This window comes from Dendrobates tinctorius, unplaced genomic scaffold, assembly GCF_039654945.1.
Source record: "Dendrobates tinctorius isolate UK_male_01 unplaced genomic scaffold, ASM3965494v1 ptg000103l, whole genome shotgun sequence".
Classification (NCBI taxonomy): Eukaryota; Metazoa; Chordata; class Amphibia; order Anura; family Dendrobatidae; genus Dendrobates; species Dendrobates tinctorius.
Window position 1 is genome coordinate 11,084,900 of NW_027361771.1, and position 23,158 is coordinate 11,108,057.

The 23,158-nt window shown below is 42.2% G+C and overlaps 1 protein-coding gene across 2 annotated transcripts in view; it reads right to left on the reverse strand.

Moving 5' to 3' along the window:
* ENGASE (endo-beta-N-acetylglucosaminidase) overlaps window positions 1-23,158 on the reverse strand; it is a 122,528-nt gene that overhangs the window by 71,175 nt on the left and 28,195 nt on the right. For both annotated transcript variants that reach the window (XM_073588065.1, XM_073588064.1), the window contains 2 exons: window positions 15,147-15,304; window positions 14,885-15,033 (listed from right to left, as the gene is read on the reverse strand). In XM_073588065.1, the coding sequence (XP_073444166.1) occupies window positions 14,885-15,033; window positions 15,147-15,304 (307 nt within the window). The remainder of the gene's footprint in view (window positions 1-14,884; window positions 15,034-15,146; window positions 15,305-23,158) is intronic.

Sequence of the window (23,158 nt, forward strand, 5' to 3'; positions counted from 1 at the left end):
CATGGTGGTGGCAGCATCATGCTGTGGGGATGCTTTTCTTCGGAAGGGACAGGGAAGCTGATCAGATTTGATGGGAATATGGGTGGTACCAAATACAGGGCAATCCTGGAAGCATACTTATTAGAGGCTGCAGAAGACTTTAGACTGGGGTGTTGGTTCATCTTTCAGCAGGACAACAATCCTAAACATACTGCCAGAGCTATAATGGAATGGTTTAGATCAAAGCATATTCATGTGTTTTGAAGGGCCCAGTCAGTGTCCATAGCTAAATACCATTGAGAATCTGTGGCATGGAAGTTGTTGCTCACATGCTCTCCGTCCAATCTCACTGAACTAAAGCTGGTTTGCAAAAAAGCAATGGCAAACATTTCAACCTCTAGCTGTGCAAAGATGGTAGAAAGCAAAAGTATGGACTCACAACTTTCAGATTAATATTTTTAAAATACCGTATTTTTCGGACTATAAGACACATTTCTTCCCAAAAAATTTTTGGGGAAAATGGGGGTGCGTCTTATAGTCAGAACATATTTACAAGTAGTGTGGCAGCAGCAGGAGTTAGACGATTCTGCAGCGGTCCTAATCCGACGCTGCAGGGCAATGATCACACTCCCTCTTCCCAGGCTGGTGCGGCAGGCTAGTCGGTGCTCTGTGGTGTGGGGGGCTCCGCTGGCGTTTTGTGAAAGTCTGGAGGCCCTCGTACATCCATTATTGTGATGCGGTGACTTCCGGGAAAATGGCCACAGGGGGCGGTGCACACTCAGATTGAGATCTTGGGACGAGATCTCTTTGCCGAGATCTAAATCTGCTGCGATGCAGTGGCCTCCAGGAAAATGGCTGCTGAGGGCGGCACACACTCAGATTGAGAACTCTGCAACGAGATTTTGGTGCAGAGATCTCAATCTGAGCATGGGCCCCCCCCCCGACCGCCATTTTCCCCAGAGGCCACCACATCACAGCAATGGATGTGCAGGGGCCTCCAGGCTTTCACAAAATGCCGGCGAAGCACCCGCACCACAAAACACAGCCGAACCTGCCGCACCAGTCTGAGATGGGAGTTATATCGCTGGACCACTGAACACCCAGTGACCACGCTCCACCAGCGCTGTCTATTCCCCCCAGTAAGCTGAATTCGGACACGAATTGACACAAATTTTTTTCCCGATTTTACTTCTGAAAATTTGGGGGGCATATTATGATTCGGTGCGTCTTATAGTCCGAAAAATACGGTATTTAGAAAACCATGTATCATTTGCTTCACACTTCAAATACTTGCAAATTTATCTTGGTATAACAAAAAAAAAAAATCCCAATAAATATTTACGTTTGTGTGTAAAAGGAAAAATTTCATGGGGTATGAATACTTTTTCAATGCACACAGTACAAATGGACAGTGGTGGTTCACAGTGTAAAAGCAGCATTAATGTTTAATTATTAGCAAAACATTCAGGGTATGTGCACACATAGTTTTTTGTCTCTGCGGATTTTGCAGAGAAAACCGCAGGTAAATCCGCAGGACAAAGTGCTGCGGTTTATCTGCGTTTTTTCTGCGGTTTTGCCCTGCGGTTTTACACCTCATAATGGATGAGGTGTAAAACTGCAGCATTTCTGCACCAAACAATTGACATGCTGCGTTTTGAAAACCGCAGCAAAACCGCGCGGAAAAAAACGCAGCATGTGCACAGCTTTTTTTTATTTCCATAGGAAATAAAGGTACTGTACAACACAGCAGAATCTGCTGCGTTTCTGCAGAGCCAAAAACGCTGCGGAAACGCAGCAGAAACCGCAAAGTGTGCACATACCCTAACATTTACAAAGTAAACACAGCATTTAATTGCTCTTGGGCAGCTGTGAAAATATCTATTTTGAGGCCGGTTGACCAGGGCTGAGGAGTCGGTAAACCAAACCTCCGAGATTCCGACTCCTCAGCACTGCCTCACTACTGAGAGGATGTACATAAAGTGCAGCACAGATTCATCTCCACTAAAAGCCCAGATCCTGAGATCAGGAACAGAACAGACATTTATAGGACATTTCATAACTTTCCCAAATTCTTATGAAAACATTTACCGCACATCCTGCATTGTATTACTGTACACAATTTATTAAATATTTTAGGGAGTAGGTCCATTTTATACAAACTCAAACTCCACCAAAATGGACACCAAATCCACAGCCTTCCTGCTGACATAGGGTGAGGTTTAATACTAAAGATAGGACAGTCACGATTGGGTACACCTTGTCATTTTGGGGGATGTTTTTTCCGCTTTTTTCAATCAAAATAGTTTACCAAATAGTACAGGTAAATAACATGTTGTATTTGCTTATTTTGTTTTAATCTTAGGTTATGTCTGTTACACTGTGGCCATTGTGAATGTGCACCTACATACTGCACTTATATCAACATGGGTTCCAGCTCATTTCTTTGGTGTTGCCATCTTTATGCCACAATGGATATATCTGGTGAAGCCTTCACAATTAATAAGTGCATGAAGTGATGTGCACATCCTGAATAGTGCAGTCATGTGATTACTTTAATTAACTACTAGTGAAGCGCTTCAAACTAGTGAAGCGCTTCAAAACCAGGGGAAGAGTCTTGAGGAGATCATTTGCATATTCCCAGTGCCTTCTGGGATAAGTGAAGAGTCTCCGCGAGCTCAACGATCACTGGGTTTTGGCCGTTGCAGCTGAAAAGAGGAAATCGGAAAACCAGGGGAAGAGTCTTGAGGAGATCATTTGCATATTCCCAGTGCCTTCTGGGATAAGTGAAGAGTCTCCGCGAGCTCAACGATCACTGGGTTTTGGCCGTTGCAGCTGAAAAGAGGAAATCGGAAAAACCTTTTGGCTCATCTTTCATCGTTTTTAAGAAATCTCAAGATGGAAGAGGCCAGGAGCCATTTGGTGAGCTGCATTTCTTGCTACATGTTCACAGATTTACCAGTGGAAAAGCCAAACTTCACATGCCACAAATGCAAGATTGTGACCCTGTTGGAGGAAAAGTTGCAAAATCTCGAAGAGAGGTTAGCTACATTGAAGATCATTAAGGAAGGTGAAGAGTTCTTGGACAGAGCAGAATTATCTCTTCATGTTACAGAAAGAGAAGAAATTCGAAGTGCACCTGAAGAAACAGAGGAATGGAGACATGTGACCCAGAGAAGCAGGAGGATCAGGAGGCAGTCAGCACCCATACTGCTCAGAAACCAGTACCAGGCTCTCACGCAGGAAAACGATGAATAAATACATCAGGATAAGACTTTGCCAACAAACAGCAACCTTGTACACCTTCAGAGTCCTCCTGGATGGAGAAAGAAAAATGTTGTGAAGAAGAAACGGAGAGTGGTGGTCATGGGGGATTCCCTGTTGAGAGGAACAGAGGCCGCTATCTGCAGACCGGATATAACTTCAAGAGAAATGTGCTGTCTTCCAGGTGCAAAAATTAAAGATGTGTCTGACAGGATATCAGGACTCTTCAGACCTACAGATGACTACCCATTCCTGCTACTACATGTGGGGACAAATGACACCGCAAGAAACGACCTGGAAACCATCTGCAGAGACTTTGAAGACTTAGACAAGAAAGTGAAAGAACTGGGAGTGCAGGTGGTCTTCTCTTCCATCCTCCCAGTGGATGGCCATGGAACAAGGCGGTGGAATAAGATTCTGCTGGTGAACAACTGGCTACGTCGATGGTGCCGTCAGCAACGATTTGGATTTCTGGATCACGGAGTGAACTACTTATACGATGGACTACTTGCTAGAGATGGGGTGCACCTTACGAAGACTGGAAAGCAGGTATTTGGAAGTCGCCTTGCTACACTTGTAAGGAGAGCTTTAAACTAGAACAACGTGGGAAGGGAAGCAAAAGACCAGAAAAAGCCATACACCTGACAAATGCTATTGAGAACTTTGCTATTAGAAGTGGAAAGGAAGAACAAAGACGAAAGAATCTAATTAATAAAAATATTGGAGAAAGAGAAACCTATCACAAACTAAAATGTTTCTATACTAATGCACAAAGCATGGGCAACAAACAAGGAGAATTGGAACTACTAACACAGGAAAAGAAATATGATGTCATTGGAATCACTGAAACTTGGTGGGACAATACACATGATTGGAATACAAGACTAGAAGGATACAACTTATTTGCAAGAAACAGACTTGATAAACGAGGAGGGGGTGTCGCATTGTATGTTAGAAACGCTTATATCTGCACAGAGATTGAAGCTTCAGAGACTGGGAGTTCTGTGGAAACTGTTTGGGTAAGAATACAAGGACAGAACAATGGAAAGGACACCATTGTAGGCATTTACTACAGGCCGCCTGTGCAAGCTGAAGATATGGATGAACTCTTTATGCATCAAATGGCCAAGTTCTCCAAAAAATATGACATAGTTGTCATGGGAGATTTCAACTATCCAGACATTTGTTGGGAATCTCTCTCAGGCAAAACTAACAGGTCAAGGAAATTCTTATCCTCTCTTGCTGACAACTTTATCTTCCAAAAGGTAAGGGAGAAAACAAGGGGAACTGCTACCTTGGATCTAATTCTTATAAACAAGGAGGAAATGGTTGAGGAGGTAAAAGTGGCTGGGACCCTAGGAGGTAGCGACCATGCTATTTTAGAATTTTGGATAACTAGAGGCGGAAGACCTGTGAAGACTCAGACGTCAAGATTAGATTTCAGAAAGGCAGATTTTAAGGGATTCAGAAAGAGAATTGGAGGGATCCAATGGCTGGATATCCTTAAAGACAAAAATGTCCAGGAAGGATGGGAAATCTTGAAAAATGAAATTCTCAAAGCACAGTTGTTAACAATTCCGAAAAGAGGTAAGAATAGGAAGCATTTAAGGAAACCAGGATGGATGAACACAGAACTTAAGCACATGCTAAAAAGGAAGAAAAAAAGTTTATAAAATGGAAAGAGGGAGGCATATCTAAAGAAGAATATAATGCTGTCTGCAGAACCTGCAGGGCACAAATCAGATTATCTAAAGCTGAAAATGAATTGAGGCTTGCAACAGATGTCAAAAGCAATAATAAAGGATTTTGGGGATATGTCAAAAGTAAAAGAAAAGTCAAAGATGCTATAGGATTTTTACAGGATGAAAATGATGAAATGGTAAGACAGGATGTTGAGAAGGCTGAACTTTTAAATTCCTATTTTGCATCTGTTTTCTCTCAGAAAGGAAATGTAACATCAACTGTTATTCACTGTCCTATTAAGGGAATAGAAGAATCCAGGATATCTATAAACAGAAAGATAGTGAGGAAACACTTAGCTAACCTAAATGAATTCAAGGCTCCAGGTCCAGATGAATTACACCCCAGAGTACTGAAGGAGATAGCAGAAGACATTTTTGAACCCCTCTCCATAATCTTTGAAAATTCTTGGAGAACAGGAGAAGTGCCAGGAGACTGGAGAAGAGCAAATGTTGTTCCTATCTTCAAAAAGGGGAAGAAGGTGGACCCAGGCAACTATAGGCCGGTGAGTCTGACTTCTATACCAGGAAAGATCTTTGAACAAATTATTAAACAACATGTATGTCAATACCTGGATAAGAATGAAGTGATTAAGCAGAGTCAGCATGGGTTTGTAACTAATAAGTCATGTCAGACTAATTTAATTTCCTTCTATGACGGTATTACTGATTGGGTGGATCAAGGAAATGCTGTAGATATAGTATATCTTGACTTCAGCAAAGCATTTGACAAAGTCTCTCATACAATCCTTATTGAAAAAATGACTAAGTATGGAATGGACAAGGCAACTGTTAGGTGGATTCATAACTGGCTTAGTGATCGGACCCAAAGAGTGGTCGTAAATGGCTGCACATCCAGTTGGAAGAATGTCTCAAGTGGGGTACCACAGGGCTCTGTCCTGGGCCCTGTATTGTTCAACATCTTTATCAACGATTTAGATGAAGGAATTGAGGGTAAACTGATTAAATTTGCTGATGACACAAAGCTAGGAGGGATAGCTAATACTAGAGAAGAGAGAGAATTCAAAAAGATTTAAATAAACTGGAGAAGTGGGCAGCAACTAACAGAATGGTTTTTAACAGGGAGAAATGCAAAGTACTACATCTGGGCAATAAAAATGAAAAAAGCATATATAGAATGGGAGGAATAGGGCTAAGGGACAGCACATGTGAAAAAGACTTGGGTATACTAATAGATCACAGACTGAATATGAGTCAACAGTGTGATGCAGCAGCAAAAAAGGCAAATGCAATTCTAGGATGTATTAACAGAAGCATACAGTCTAGATCACGTGAAGTCATTATTTCCCTCTACTCCTCTTTGGTCAGACCTCATCTGGAATATTGTGTCCAGTTTTGGGCACCACATTTTAAAAAAGACAGCAACAAACTGGAGCAAGTTCAGAAAAGAGCGACCAGAATGGTGACCGGTCTGCAAACCCTGTCTTATGAGGAAAGGTTGCAGGATTTGGGAATGTTTAGTTTGCAAAAGAGAAGACTGAGAGGAGACTTAATAGCTGTCTACAAATATCTAAAGGGCTGTCACATTGTAGAAGGATCAACTTTATTCTCATTTGCACAAGGAAAGACTAGAAGCAATGGGATGAAACTGAATGGGAGGAGACACAGATTAGATATTAGAAAAAATTTTTTGACAGAGTGATCAATGAGTGGAACAGGCTGCCACGAGAAGTGGTGAGTTCTCCTTCAATGGAAGTCTTCAAACAGAGGCTGGACAGACATCTGACTGGGATGATTTAGCGAATCCTGCTTTGAGCAGGGGGTTGGACCAGATGGCCCAGGAGGTTCCTTCCAACTCTACGATTCTATGATTCTATGAATTAGACAAAATCACCCCCAGCATTTTCTCCTATATTATACAAGTATGGAATACAGTGGGAACGGAAAGTATTCAGACAGCTTTAAAAAAAAATTTCCCTCTACTTCATTGCAGCCATTTGGTAAATTAAAAAAAAAAGTTCATTTTTTTTTCTCATTAATGTTCACTCTGCACCCCATCTTGACAAAAAAAAAAAAAAAAAAAACACAATATAAAATTTTTTGCAAATTTATTAAAAAAGAAAAAAGTCACATTGTCATAAGTATTCAGACCCTCTGCTCAGTATTGAGTAGAAGCATCACACCGGGATCCTCTGCCATTTTTACCTGCAGATCCTCTCCAGTTCTGTCATGTTGGATGTTGAACGTTGGTGGACAGCCATTTTCAGGTCTTCCCAGAGATGCTCAACTGGGGTTTAGGTCAGGGCTCTGGCTTGGTCAGACAAGAATGGTCACAGTTGTTCTGAAGTCACTCCTTTGTTATTTTAGCTGTGTGCTTAGAGTCATTGTCTTGTTGGAAGGTGAACCTTCCGCCAAGTCTGAGGTCCAGAGCACTCTGGATGAGGTTTTCCTCCAGGACCTCTCTGTACTTGGCCGCATTCATGTTTCATTCAATTGCAACCAGTCATCCTGTCCCTGCAGCTGAAAAACACCCCTATGCCCCTATGACATGATGCTGCCACCACCATGTTTCACTGTTGGGATTGTATTGGGCAGGTGATGAGTAGTACCTGGTTTTCGCCGCACATACCGTTTGGAATTATCCCCAAAAAGTTCTATGTTCGTCTCATCAGACCAGAGAATCTTATTTCTCATAGTGTGGGAGTCCTTCATGTGTTTTTTAGCAAACTATGTGGGCTTTCATATGTCTGGCACTGTGGAGAGGCTTCCGTCGGGCCACTCTGCCATAAAGGTCCGACTGGTGGAGGGCTGCATTGATAGTTGACTTTGTGGAACTTTCTCCCATCTCCCTACTGCATCTGTGGAGTTCAGCCACAGTGATCTTGGGGTTCGTCTTTACCTCTCACACTGCAGAAATTCTTCAGTAACCTTGGCCAGATGTGTTTCGTGCCACAATCCTGTCTCTAAGCTCCTTGGCCAGTTCCTTTGACCTAATGATTCTCATTTGGTCTGACATGCAGATTGAAAGCTCTCACGAGCAGGGTCATTTTATTTTGCTTTAATTATTGTTACTTATGACTGTTGTGTTTGAAACTGTTAAACTGTAAAGCACTGCGAAATATGTTGCCGCTATATAAATTAAGATTATTATTATTACGTGCTCTGTGAGGTCTTATTTAGACAGGTGTGTGCCTTTCAAAATCAAGTCCTATCAGTTTAATTAAACACAGCTGGACTCCAATGAAGGCGTAGAACCATCTCAAGGAGGATCACAAGGAAATGGCCAGCATGTGACAGCAATATGAGTGTCTGAGCAAAAGGGTCTGAATACTTATGACCATGGGATATTTCAGTTTTCTTTTAATAAATTTGCAAAAATTTCTACATTTCTGTTTTTTTCACTCAAGATGGGGTGCAGAGTGTACATTAATGAGAAAAAAATGAACTTTTTTGAATTTACCAAATGGCTGCAATGAAATAAAGAGTGAAAAATTTAAAGGGGTCTGAATACTTTCCGTACCCACTGTACGTAGTTTGGTTAATTGAAGAGTGTCAAACTTAAAATAATTAGCATAACTTTTAATTTCATCAGCGTTATCTCAGTCATAACAAAATGGATCTTCCTAAACCAGGGGAAGAGTCTTGAGGAGATCATTTGCATATTCCCAGTGCCTTCTGGGATAGGTGAAGAGTCTCCGCGAGCTCAACGATCACTGGGTTTTGGCCATTGCAGCTGAAAAGAGGAAATCGGAAAACCAGGAGAAGAGTCTTGAGGAGATCATTTGCATATTCCCAGTGCCTTCTGGGATAGGTGAAGAGTCTCCGCGAGCTCAAAGATCACTGGGTTTTGGCCATTGCAGGTGAAAAGAGGAAGTCGGAAAACCAGGGGAAGAGTCTTGAGGAGATCATTTGCATATTCCCAGTGCCTTCTGGGATAGGTGAAGAGTCTCCGCGAGCTCAACGATCACTGGGTTTTGGCCATTGCAGCTGAAAAGAGGAAATCGGAAAACCAGGAGAAGAGTCTTGAGGAGATCATTTGCATATTCCCAGTGCCTTCTGGGATAGGTGAAGAGTCTCCGCGAGCTCAACGATCACTGGGTTTTGGCCATTGCAGGTGAAAAGAGGAAGTCGGAAAACCAGGGGAAGAGTCTTGAGGAGATCATTTGCATATTCCCAGTGCCTTCTGGGATAGTTGAAGAGTCTCCACGAGCTCAACGATCACTGGGTTTTGGCCATTGCAGCTGAAAAGAGGAAATCGGAAAACCTCATTTTTCATCGTTTTTAAGAAATCTCAAGATGGAAGAGGCCAGGAGCCATTTGGTGAGCTGCATTTCTTGCTACATGTTCACAGACTTACCAGTGGAAAAGCCAAACTTCACATGCCACAAATGCAAGCTTGTGTCCCTGTTGGAGGAAAAGTTGCAAAATCTCGAAGAGAGGTTAGCTACGTTAAAGATCATTAAGGAAGGTGAAGAGTTCTTGGACAGAGCAGAATTATCTCTTCATGTTACAGAAAGAGAAGAAATTCGAAGTGCACCTGAAGAAACAGAGGAATGGAGACATGTGACCCAGAGAAGCAGGAGGATCAGGAGGCAGTCAGCACCCATACTGCTCAGAAACCAGTACCAGGCTCTCATGCAGGAAAACGAAGAAATACATCAGGATAAGACTTTGCCAACAAACAGCAACCTTGTACGCTCTCAGAGTCCTCCTGGATGGAGAAAGAAAAATGTTGTGAAGAAACGGAGAGTGGTGGTCATGGGGGATTTCCCTGTTGAGAGGAACAGAGGCCGCTATCTGCAGACCGGATATAACTTCAAGAGAAATGTGCTGTCTTCCAGGTGCAAAAATTAAAGATGTGTCTGACAGGATATCAGGACTCTTCAGACCTACAGATGACTACCCATTCCTGCTACTACATGTGGGGACAAATGACACCGCAAGAAATGACCTGGAAACCATCTGCAGAGACTTTGAAGACTTAGGCAAGAAAGTGAAAGAACTGGGAGCGCAGGTGGTCTTCTCTTCCATCCTCCCAGTGGATGGCCATGGAACAAGGAGGTGGAATAAGATTCTGCAGGAGAACAACTGGCTACGTCGATGGTGCCGTCAGCAACGATTTGGATTTCTGGATCACGGAGTGAATTACTTATACGATGGACTACTTGCTAGAGATGGGGTGCACCTTACGAAGACTGGAAAGCATGTATTTGGAAGTCGCCTTGCTACACTTGTAAGGAGAGCTTTAAACTAGAACAACATGGGAAGGGAAGCAAAAGACCAGAAAAAGCCATACACCTGACAAATGCTATTGAGAACTCTGCTATTAGAAGTGGAAGGCAAGAACAAAGACAAAAGAATCTAATTAATAAAAATATTGGAGAAAGAGAAACCAATCACAATCTAAAATGTTTCTATACTAATGCACAAAGCATGGGCAACAAACAAGGAGAATTGGAACTACTAACACAGGAAAAGAAATATGATGTCATTGGAATCACTGAAACTTGGTGGGACAATACACATGATTGGAATACAAGACTAGAAGGATACAACTTATTTGCAAAAAACAGACTTGATAAACGAGGAGGAGGTGTCGCATTGTATGTTAGAAACGCGTATATCTGCACAGAGATTGAAGCTTCAGAGACTGGAAGTTCTGTGGAAACTGTTTGGGTAAGAATACAAGGACAGAACAATGGAAAGGACACCATTGTAGGCATTTACTACAGGCCGCCTGTGCAAGCTGAAGATATGGATGAACTCTTTATGCATCAAATGGCCAAGTTCTCCAAAAAATATGACATAGTTGTCATGGGAGATTTCAACTATCCAGACATTTGTTGGAAATCTCTCTCAGGCAAAACTAACAGGTCAAGGAAATTCTTATCCTCTCTTGCTGACAACTTTATCTTCCAAAAGGTAGGGGAGAAAACAAGGGGAACTGCTACCTTGGATCTAATCCTTATAAACAGGGAGGAAATGGTTGAGGAGGTAAAACTGGCTGGGACCCTAGGAGGTAGCGACCATGCTATTTTAGAATTTTGGATAACTAGAGGCGGAAGACCTGTGAAGACTCAGACGTCAAGGTTAGATTTCAGAAAGGCAGATTTTAAGGGTTTCAGAAAGAGAATTGGAGGGATCCAATGGCTGGATATCCTTAAAGACAAAAATGTCCAGGAAGGATGGGAAATCTTGAAAAATGAAATTCTCAAAGCACAGTTGTTAACAATTCCAAAAAGAGGGAAGAATAGGAAGCATTTAAGGAAACCAGGATGGATGAACACAGAACTTAAGCACATGCTAAAAAAGGAAGAAAAACATGTTTATAAAATGGAAAGAGGGAGGCATATCTAAAGAAGAATATAATGCTGTTTGCAGAACTTGCAGGGCACAAATCAGATTATCTAAAGCTGAAAATGAATTGAGGCTTGCAAGAGATGTCAAAAGCAATAATAAAGGATTTTGGGGATATGTCAAAAGTAAAAGAAAAGTCAAAGATGCTATAGGATTTTTACAGGATGAAAATGATGAAATGGTAAGACAGGATGTTGAGAAGGCTGAACTTTTAAATTCCTATTTTGCATCTGTTTTCTCTGAGAAAGGAAATGTAACATCAACTGTTATTCACTGTCCTATTAAGGGAATAGAAGAATCCAGGATATCTATAAACAGAAAGATAGTAAGGAAACACTTAGCTAACCTAAATGAATTCAAGTCTCCAGGACCAGATGAATTACACCCCAGAGTACTGAAGGAGATAGCAGAAGAAATTTTTGAACCCCTCTCCATAATCTTTGAAAATTCTTGGAGAATAGGAGAAGTGCCAGAAGACTGGAGAAGAGCAAATGTTGTTCCTATCTTCAAAAAGGGGAAGAAGGTGGACCCAGGCAACTATAGGCCGGTGAGTCTGACTTCTATACCAGGAAAGATCTTTGAACAAATTATTAAACAACATGTATGTCAATACCTGGATAAGAATGAAGTGATTAAACAGAGTCAGCATGGGTTTGTAACTAATAAGTCATGTCAGACTAACTTAATTTCCTTCTATGACGGTATCACTGATTGGATGGATCAAGGAAATGCTGTAGATATAGTATATCTTGACTTCAGCAAAGCATTTGACAAAGTCTCTCATAAAATCCTTATTGAAAAAATGACTAAGTATGGAATGGACAAGGCAACTGTTAGGTGGATTCATAACTGGCTTAGTGATCGGACCCAAAGAGTGGTCGTAAATGGCTGCACATCCAGTTGGAAGAATGTCTCAAGTGGGGTACCACAGGGCTCTGTCCTGGGCCCTGTATTGTTCAACATCTTTATCAACGATTTAGATGAAGGAATTGAGGGTAATCTGATTAAATTTGCTGATGACACAAAGCTAGGACGGATAGCTAATACAAGAGAAGAGAGAGAGAGGATTCAAAAAGATTTAAATAAACTGGAGAAGTGGGCAGCAACTAACAGAATGATTTTTAGCAGGGAGAAATGCAAAGTACTACATCTGGGCAATAAAAATGAAAAAAGCATATACAGAATGGGAGGAATAGGGCTAAGTGACAGCACATGTGAAAAAGACTTGGGTATACTAATAGATCACAGACTGAATATGAGTCAACAGTGTGATGCAGCAGCAAAAAAGGCAAATGCAATTCTAGGATGTATTAACAGAAGCATACAGTCTAGATCACGTGAAGTCATTATTTCCCTCTACTCCTCTTTGGTCAGACCTCATCTGGAATATTGTGTCCAGTTTTGGGCACCACATTTTAAAAAAGACAGCAACAAACTGGAGCAAGTTCAGAAAAGAGCGACCAGAATGGTGACCGGTCTGCAAACCCTGTCTTATGAGGAAAGGTTGCAGGATTTGGGAATGTTTAGTTTGCAAAAGAGAAGACTGAGAGGAGACTTAATAGCTGTCTACAAATATCTAAAGGGCTGTCACATTGTAGAAGGATCAACTTTATTCTCATTTGCACAAGGAAAGACTAGAAGCAATGGGATGAAACTGAAGCGGAGGAGACACAGATTAGATATTAGAAAAAACTTTTTGACAGTTAGAGTGATCAATGAGTGGAACAGGCTGCCACGAGAAGTGGTGAGTTCTCCTTCAATGGAAGTCTTCAAACAGAGGCTGGACAGACATCTGACTGGGATGATTTAGCGAATCCTGCTTTGAGCAGGGGGTTGGACCAGATGGCCCAGGAGGTCCCTTCCAACTCTACGATTCTATGATTCTATGATTCCTGTGTAATCAAAGTGGAAATTATAGTATTGTCAACTATTGGGATTTTCTTCCATAATTGGGGCATCTTCAGGTCCTTGGAGAACACTAGGGTTGTCTATTGATTGATACTGTATGTTCCACAGCATTACCTGTTATTCATTAATTTTCATATACCACAATAGTACAGGAAATCAATAAAAACATCTTTCACTGAAATACAAAAAGTATAATACAGATGGGCGGACACCTGGATGTTCAGGTCCGGCCCAACAGTTACAAAAAGTTCAGGGTGGGTACCAGAACAGTACCCGGACCACATTCACTTGAATGGGGAGCCCAGAATATCCAGTGTTTGCTGCGCTGCCCTGTGCATGACAGCACGGCAAACGCCACTTCTGATCAGTGGTGAAATCCTCCCCGCCGGTCAGAGTGCCACAGTTCCCACGCTGTCAAAAGACAGCAAGAGTGCGCTGCTGTGATCAGAGATATAAAGCTTACCTCTTGTCACTGGTGTCAGCGGATGGGAAAACTTCTCACATCATCCGACACCTGCTGCCGCTAATAACAGCGAGAGCAGGAGCGGCTGATGGGGGGGTATTAGTTAGCCTGCTCCTGCGCTGTAAATAAATAATTTTAAAAAACCCAGCATGGGTTCCCCTGGATTTTTGATAACCAGACAGGCAAAACTCACAGAAGGGGGCTGCAACCCTCAGCTGTCAGCTTCAACAAGGCTGGTTATCAAGAGTAGAGGGCTCCCCACACAGTTTTTTTAATTATTTATTTGCCCAGCTCTTCCCACTTGCCCTGTAGCGGTGGCAAGTGGGGTTTATATTTTTGGAGTTGATGTCAACTTTGTATTGTCAGGTGACATCAAATGGAGAGGAGTCTATAAGACGCCCCCATTACTAACCTCATAGTCGTATCGTAAGAAAACACAGACACCCAGAAAAAAGTCCTTTAATTGAAAAAAATGACACAATCTTAATTAAACCATACTTACGATCTTGTCTAACTCCACTGAAGCCCTTGAAATCCTGTAGTAAACCAGAAATATATAAAAAAAAAAAAAAATATATAATATCACTCACCTCTCAGTCGTTCTGTCCCACGCAGTAATCCATGTCTGAGGGAGAAATACTTTTTAACCTGGACGGTGCCAAGAGGCGACCGTCCAGGCTGGGAACAACTGGTGAATCATAGCGATGATGTCACTGAGGCTGCATTCCCAGCTGGGCTGAACTGCGGTGACCTCGGCGAGATCCCGACAGCGTGGGAACGGTGGCTCTCTGACCGGCGGGGATGATTTCACCGCAGATCAGAAGCGGTGTTTGCAGCACTGTCATGCACATGACAGTGAGGCAAACACCTGGTGTTCGGGCAGCCGAACCCGAACAGTAGGTGTTCGGTACGCACGCCAAACTTTACTGTTCGGGTTCGCCCATCTCTAGTAATAAATTAAAATTCATTTTTCAATTTCATTTCATTCAAATGCACTGATAACTATGGCTGCCAACGGTCCCTCTGCCAAATAAGATCACAGCAGTGAAATCCATGTTCACCATCATTTTTACATAGCTTTTGAAAATAGGAAAGGGAAAGACAAAAAAAATGGCATCATGTGCAGCAAAAACGTAAAACAAAAAAAAAAAAAAAAAAAACACACACCCCAAAAACATGGTTTTAATATAGGGAAGTTTGAAATATGAGCATTTACCTATTGTCATCATTAAGTTCATTCTGCCACTTTAGCTCCCCAGTATGGATCACGCTGTCATACCAAAGAACTAGGCCCCCTGGAATTTCTGAGTGCAGTTTTTCAGTTAAGTAAGAGAGGAACAATGGCATGCGGGCCACTGCAACTGGCTACATGTGAAAAAAAATATACAAGAAAGTTTAGCGCGGTGTATCATTTTTCAGTTGTACTGTGAGGAAGAATTGTACTTAAAAAAAAAAAAATTTAAAAATTTACTACTTACACTAAGCACATTCTCAATGTTAATCAACCATCCATCAAATCTATAGAAAAGTGCAAGTGCAACCATCTGATTTGCAACTGCCTTATAAGTAGACTCATCGCCAGCCAGGAATGATTCACAGGTTTTGGCACCATCTTCCCATTCTGTGATAAATGTACCTGAGCAATGGAAAAAATTTTAAATCAACAAAATATGAAAAATACTTCTGAAAGGCCTGCAAAGAATGTCTACAGGTAACCTGTATAAACACACAACAACAAAACACCAATAAGACAAGGCAATAGTACAAAAATTAATACCCCCCACATAAAATAACACCCTTGCTTAGCTCATGGACCAGTGCTGATTCTCTAGCTGGGGGAAAGACTATAGCAGCAAAGTTTAGGTTGTTCAGAAGTGGACAACCCCTTTATATAATACACCTTTCCATTACATTTTTGCTAATTATTTCTTATATTACAGCTATTGAATAATGTTCCTGGCAACTGAAGTCACTAGATTTAGGCATTTTAGTGGAATGGTCACTGTTATTTTATCAGACTCTGCATAAAATCAGCATAATACACGTATATAAGAAATTCTAATAATAAATCAGATTCTTTCTCCTCTTATGAACCATTTCAGCCCCTCCTGAACTCATCATTCAGGGAAAAAAAAAAATTCAGATGGCACTCTGACCAATGTTATTCAATGAGTTACATCTCATGCGATTTTTTTCTCAGCTGAAATCAGACGGAGGGGGAAAAAAAAAAATTTGCAGCGTATCTTAGGCAAGACTCCCCAATGCAAGTCAATGGGTACGAGAGAAAAAAAAAAAAAAAAAAACGCATAGCACTTGCTCCATCCGTATGCTGTCCGATTTTTACAGATTCCTTACCATTCTGTGCCACAGAACTCTGTAAATGGTCCTGTAAATAATTGTAGAAAAAGTTACTGAGAAAAAAAATGCACTGGATACGCATGTCATACGGATGCTATGTGAGAAAAATCGCATTTTACTCACATGACACTCACGTTTTTCAGTCCTGATATCGGACCGTTTTTTTTTTTTTCTCACGTATGGGTATGTACCCTAAGGGTTCAAATGCTAATTCCTCTAGTACTAGGCTTAGATCCCAAGAGGGAATTAGGACTGGCCTGGATCCATCAAAAGATTTTACGAACCTTGAAATCCACTTATAAGCTGCGAGTTTATAGTTATATAGTGCACCCAAGGCTGAAACGTGAACCTTAAGATGCTAGTGGCCAATCCTAGCTCAAACCCCTTCTGGAAAAACTTGGATGGAATCGACTGGAGCCATCTTTCCAAAGGCCTCCCTTGGAGAATTCTAGGAATTTTTTTTACACATCCTGACGTAAAATTTTTGTTATACGTTTTCTTCTTTTTAAACAAGGTGGAGGCTATCCCTGGAGAAAACACCTTCTGACTCAGAATTGTCCTCTCAAATTCCATGCTGCTAGATGGAAGCCCTTCATTTGAGAGTGGCATACAGAATCCTGAGTGAGAAGGTCCAGGATCTCTGGCAGGATCCATGGAGCCAACACAGACATTATCCTTAATAGGGAAAAACCATGGTATTTTCAGCCAGAATCACCCTCGCCTGATCCTCCCTGATCTTCCTTACGACTGCTGGAATCAATGCTATTGGAGGAAAGGTGTGCGCCATCTTGAAGTCCCAGGGGAATTGAAGCTCATTTACCACATAAGGTTTTTCCCATGGGTTAAGTGAACAGAATTTTTTCAGTTTCCTGTTCTGTTTGTAGGCAAACTAGTCTATTTCTGGCACCCACCATGAATGAACTAACCGCTGAAAAACCTGGGTGTTTAGGGACCATTCCCCTTGTTTCATTTTGTTGCGGCTTAGGAAGTCTGTCTTGGTGTTCTCCGTCCCCTTTATGTGCAGCGCTGTTAGGAACAGAATATGTTGCTCTGTCACTTGGAAAAGACAGTCTTGCTGCTTTCATTAGGGAGTGGGACCTTGTACCTCCTTGGCTGTTGATATACGCCACCGTAGCCCAGTTGTCTGACATGACACGGACGTGGCGACCAAGGAGGTAAGGAAGAAAGCCCTTTAAGGCTATGTGCACATACTGCGGAATCACCTGCGGGTTTTCCCCCCGCAGAACCGCAGGTAAAACCGCAGGTAAAGTGACCTGCGGTTTGGCCTGCGGTTTTGCCCTGCGGTTTCACACCTCTACTATGTTAAAGGTGTGAAACCGCAGCGGAATCCGCAGAAACAATTGACATGCTGCGGTTTATAAACCGCAGCAAAACCGTGCGGAAAAAACCGCAGCGTGAGCACTGCGGTTTTGAAAACCCATAGGGTTACATGGTACTGTACCATGTCTGCGGAACTGCTGCGGTTCCGCAGGGCCAAAACCGCAGCAAAAACCGCAGCGTGTGCACATAGCCTAAGGGTATGTGCACACGTAGTGAAATCTACTGCGTTTCCGCAGCGGTTTTGGCTCTGCGGAAACGCAGCAGATTCTGCTGCGTTGTACAGTACCTTTATTTTCAATGGAAAAAAAAAAAAAAAAACGCAGTGCACATGCTGCGGATTTTTCCAAACTGTTCACAATCCGCTGCATGTCAATTGTTTGGTGCAGAAACGCTGCAGTTTTACACCTCATCCATTATGAGGTGTAAAACCGCAGGACTTTTGTCCTACGGATTTACCTGCGGTTTTCTCTCCAAAATCAACACACCCAAAAAACTACGCGTGCACATAGCCTAAAGATTCTTCTACAGCCCACAACTCTTTCAGGTTTGACGACTGACCTCCTCGAGCAGTAAACAAGAACCCTGAATTGTGCTCTCTCTCAGGTGTGCCCCTCCAACCTGAATTGCTCGTATCAGCTGTGACCATGTCACTCACCAGCTTCATCAATTGGGCCCCTGAAGTTAGGTTTTCCCAGTCTGTCCACCAAGAGAAGGAGTTTATGGTTTCTAAAGAAAGATCCACATTCCCTTCTAAATGTCCCTTTAGCAACCCCTGCGCAGACAGAATTTCCCACTGAAGCTGCCTTGTGTGGAACAGGGCCCATCTTACTGCTGGAATGCAAGATGTTAGAGATATATTGCCTTCTTCGTGGTTATTTTCGGTACTTTTGTTGCTGATGAGGCAAGATCTAACACCTTGTCTATTTTGTTCTCAGGCAAAGAGACAAGTCTGAAGTTCGAAATTTAGAATAAAACCCTGAAATTACTGTACTCTTACTGGATTTAGCTTTGACTTGTGAGTGTTCACCATCCAACCAAGATCTTCTAAGATGAATCTTACATCTCTTAGTTGTTCTGCACAGTGTTCCTCTGATTTCCCCACTATCAGGAAGTCATCCAAGTAAGGAACAATAATGGTGTTCAGAACATGAAGGTAGGCAGTCATCTTGGCTATTAAACCCTTGGTGAAAATCCTTGGAGCTACAGACAGACCAAATGGTCGGGCTTTGAATTTGTAATGTATGATTTCTCCCTGTATGTACAAGGCAACTCTCAGGTACTAGATGAATCAGGATGTGATAACAAGCATCCTTTAAGTTGACGACCACCATGAAACAATGGTGGAACAGTAGTTTTATGGCTGCGATTACATCTTGATATCGTCCAGTTTCTTTAAAAACAAAAATTGGCCATCACATGGGATAGATCATAGTCTGTGTTTAGCCTGAAGGTCTCCTGGGCAGCCTTTAAGACATAAAACAGTCTTGCTGCACTTGACAACCCAGCAGACCTAGCGGCCAGCCTTACAGAGTCTGCAGATGTGTTTTCCAGACCCTCTGCTGCTGCTTCCCACGTGTTTCAGATATTCATCCGCTTTTTTAACCAATGTCATCTCAGTACCCCTGATTCTTAAAAGGGTAGGACCGACCTCTGAGGATTTTGATACAGCCCTGACAATTCTAGGGACCTTGTCCCAAATTTCAGAAGCCTTCTCCTTGAAAGGATATCTGCTTTTAGAAGACGAAGCTAAGGCACCAGTTTTCTTAGCTCTTTTCCACTCCTTATTAATGAGTGCCTCGATCTTACCATTAACAGGAAAGGTACACTTTTTTCTCTGCTCGAACCCCCGAACATCACATCTTCTATGGATTTAGTCATCTTCTCCTCTTTCAGGCCCATTGATGACCTAACGGCCTTGACTATTTTATCCGCATCCTCGACTGGGAAATATGGTCCGGCCCCCCTCATCTCCCCCATGTCACGAAGTGGATGAGGAAGAAGATTCACTCTGGTATTCCCCTTCTGATAACGGGTAAGCGTCAGATCTAGAAAACACTTCCCTAAACTTAATTTTTTTTTTTTTTTTTTTTAAATAGGGATTTTAGGTTTTAGGGAGCTTCCCACCTGAGCCCTGATAACCAATCTAAGGCTTGCGGCAAAAGTAGGGGGGGTCTGCTCACCAATTGTCTTCTGGATGCAGGCTATACAAAGACTTTTCTGATAAGAACAGTGGGTATGGGATCCTCTGCCATCTGACGCAGTGCTGCCGTTTCACCACAAAGCACAAAAGGCAGTGATGCCGTCCCTGGTAAACATAATACAACAGACTTATGTGACAAGAATCTGTCTACTGGATGTTGATCAAGGCAACTAGTCTGATTGCTGTATGATGAGCTTGGAAGGATTCTTTCCTTCCACCTCGTGGGATTTACTGCTCCCAGGACAGTAGTATGTCCTTTTGTAGGATGAACCCAAAGATGTATGTCCCCCTTTAAACCTAATAATGAAAGAGACTTGCCTTTAGCACTCAAGGCAGTAGCTCCTTGAGAGTTCTGTTCCAAACGGAAGAAATGCTATTTTACTAGGCCAATTCAAGCATAGGTGTTTGTTTGGCTAAGCCCGAATGCCAAGAATGAAGCAACAGAAGTTGGATCTGGGTCTAAAAACACAAGGACTCTGGGCCTGAGACAAAAATGTGAAGTGGTAGGCCAAAGATACAGGGTGCGGCCACACAACAAGGCACAAGTCAGATGGTCTAAGCCAGAGGTCCACAGCCTAAGGCTATGTGCACATGGAGTTTTTTGGCTCTGCGGATTTTGTAGTGAAAACCGCAGATAAATCTGCAAGACTAAAGTCCTGCGGTTTTGCCCTGCGGTTTTACACCTCATAATGGATAGTGTGAAACTCCAGCGTTTCTGCACCAAAGAATGGACATGCTGCGGATTGTAAAACGCAGCAAAACCGCGCGGAAAGATCAGCAGCATGTGCACTGCATTTTTTTATTTCCATAGGAAATAAAGGTACTGTACAACGCAGCAAAATCTGCTGCGAACCCGCAGCTGCAGAAACGCTGCGGATCCGCAGCAGAATCCACACCGTGTGCACATACCCCAAGGCAAAAAGGCACAAAGCCCGAGGTACTATAAAGAACTGAGGAACTATGAAGCACAGAGGCACCATGAAGTACTATGAAGCACTATGACACACTAATGATACACCATGAGGCACAGGGACACCAAAGCACTATGATGCAATATGATGCATTGAGACGCTATGACGCAATATGATACCATATGAAGCAAAAAGGCACTATGAAGCGCTATGATGCAATATGATTCACACAGGCACTATGATGCACAAAAGGCACCATGAAGCACTGATGCAATATGATGCAAAGGCACTATGATGCACAAAGGCACTATGATGCAATATGATTCACAAAGGCACTATGGAACACTGATGCAATATGATGCAGAGGCATGATGAAGCACTATGATGCAATATGATGCATAGAGGTACTCAATATAATGCATAGAAGCACTATGATACATAGAGGCACAATGATGCAATATGATGCACAGAGGCATCGACAGACTTATGGCAATGCTTGAAGGTGCCAAACAAGAGACCAGGCCCACAGATACATCCAAGAGAGCAATCTCTCAAGAGTTCTGGATAAACCTCTGCTCTGAATGGAACATCTCACTTGTTAGACTGACCCCACACGAAGGAGCTAATTACTGAGCTGCAGCTGGAGGGCCATCTTCATGGAGACACTGTGCTGCATTAACCCCATGTGTCCTCCTATGGATGGAGTAGTTGTTAAATCATGAGATGTAACCTGGACATATGGCCTTATTATAGCCTAGAGGTCCAAGGCTTAGCTGCATATATGTGAAAACATACCTCAGCACATGGGCAGCTTCGGCACATAGGCAGGAGACTAGCATCAGCCCAGAGGCCTAGGCCATCAAAGCAACATTCCACCATGCACTCACCTGTGCTGGCTCCATACCTGCTAGAAAAACAGGGGGAGCTAGTAACGCCGAGAGCCCACCATAGAGGGAAGCGGCGTCCCATCAGGAAAGTTGCATTTCTGCCAATGATTTCCTCTCCTGTGCCCCATGAGATCCAGGAAAATAGACTGTTGCCTGTCTCGTTCTGCACTTCTGCGTTCTACCGTGGAACGCACGCCGACCTGCTCTGGCATTATCGGAGGAGCAATGGCTTTCTCCACCGAGCGATTTTCGGAAGTAGCGGTGGCTTGCCGGCCGACGTCGGAGCCCAGAGCCTCCACTGTGGGAGGAAGCAGCTCTACCCAGGAGCCTCGTCAGCACCCTGATCTCTGTGGCTGAGGGACCCCACCCAGGAGGGTTTCAGCCCCGGGCTACTTGACAGGGGGAAGGATTGGACCAGCCGCCCAATCCCCCTGGGCCCCGTCATATGTTCACCTTCTATATTCACTAATGGAGCAACCTCTCCTACAACTGTCCCCTGTTGGGACAGGAAAAACACTGGAGGGTGGAGGTGGAAGAGGCCTTTTAACCTCTCTGTGATCCTGTCCCGCTATAGGTCAAGGAAGGACTACCTCCATGGTGCTGTCCGGAAGGAACCTAATGGAAATCATGGTTATTCCACAAAATATTGATTTCTGAACTCTTCCCGAGTTAAGACATTAGTATTGTTGTTTCTAAATGATTATGAACTTGTTGTCTTAGCATTACTTGAGGTCTGCAAGCACTGCATTTTTTTTGTTATTTTGACCATTTCTCATTTTCTGAAAATAAATACAAAATTTAGTGCTTGGAAATTCGAAGACATGTCAGTAGTTTACAGAATAAAAGAGCAATTTACATTTAACTCAAAAATATAGATATAAAGAGAAAAATCAGACAAACTGAAATTTTTTGCAGTGGTCTCTTATTTTTTGCCAGAGCTGTATGTGCATATGACATTATGTACTATTGGAGAATTCTTAGAATACAGTAGATAGTTCTGCCATTTGTGGCAGACCTTGAATACACTAGCAAACAAAAAACTATAGACAATATGCATTATTAAAAAAATGGTCCTGACCTAAAGGGACCTCATCTTCACATGCAATAGCAGTGGAATTACTCTCAAAATTGCTTTGTATACAAGAAGAAAATTAGAGTAAAAATCCACAAGTAACATAGTAAAAATAGAATACACACAATAAATCACCCTTACATATAAACGCAATACAAGGTCACAATTGTTCAGAATTTTTTCTCTCAAGAGGGAACAGCTGCAGAAAAACATATGCGGCCACACAGTACAACAAGGCAGTAAATTGACAGTGCTTAGATTTAAATCAGAAGTAAACAAAAACACTTAGTGTGTGTGGCCAAAAAAGAGAAGTACTTAGTCCAGCTTAGTAGCATATTTAAAAAAAGAAAAAAACGACCACAACACAGGTGAATAGATATTGTGTCTCTTTCTATAGTATATTTTGTTTTTTTCGTTGAATACTCTCTAACATCCTCCTGTGGACCCCCATAATATCCATCAACTGGACCAAGATCGTTCAATTGTGAAGCACCCTCTCAGCACTATGTGATCTATAATTCAATGTAGTTAATGATGATCTCTCCTTGTTTTCACTTTTACATTTTTTGTTTGTTTTTTTGTCTTTGTATTTATTATTTTTTATCAATATTTGTATCACTTTTTTATATGTATTTTTGCATTCATATTTTGTGATTTATATATACTACACTACATGTATTTTTGTCACAATATACTGTGGTATAATTCTATGTCTCTTTGC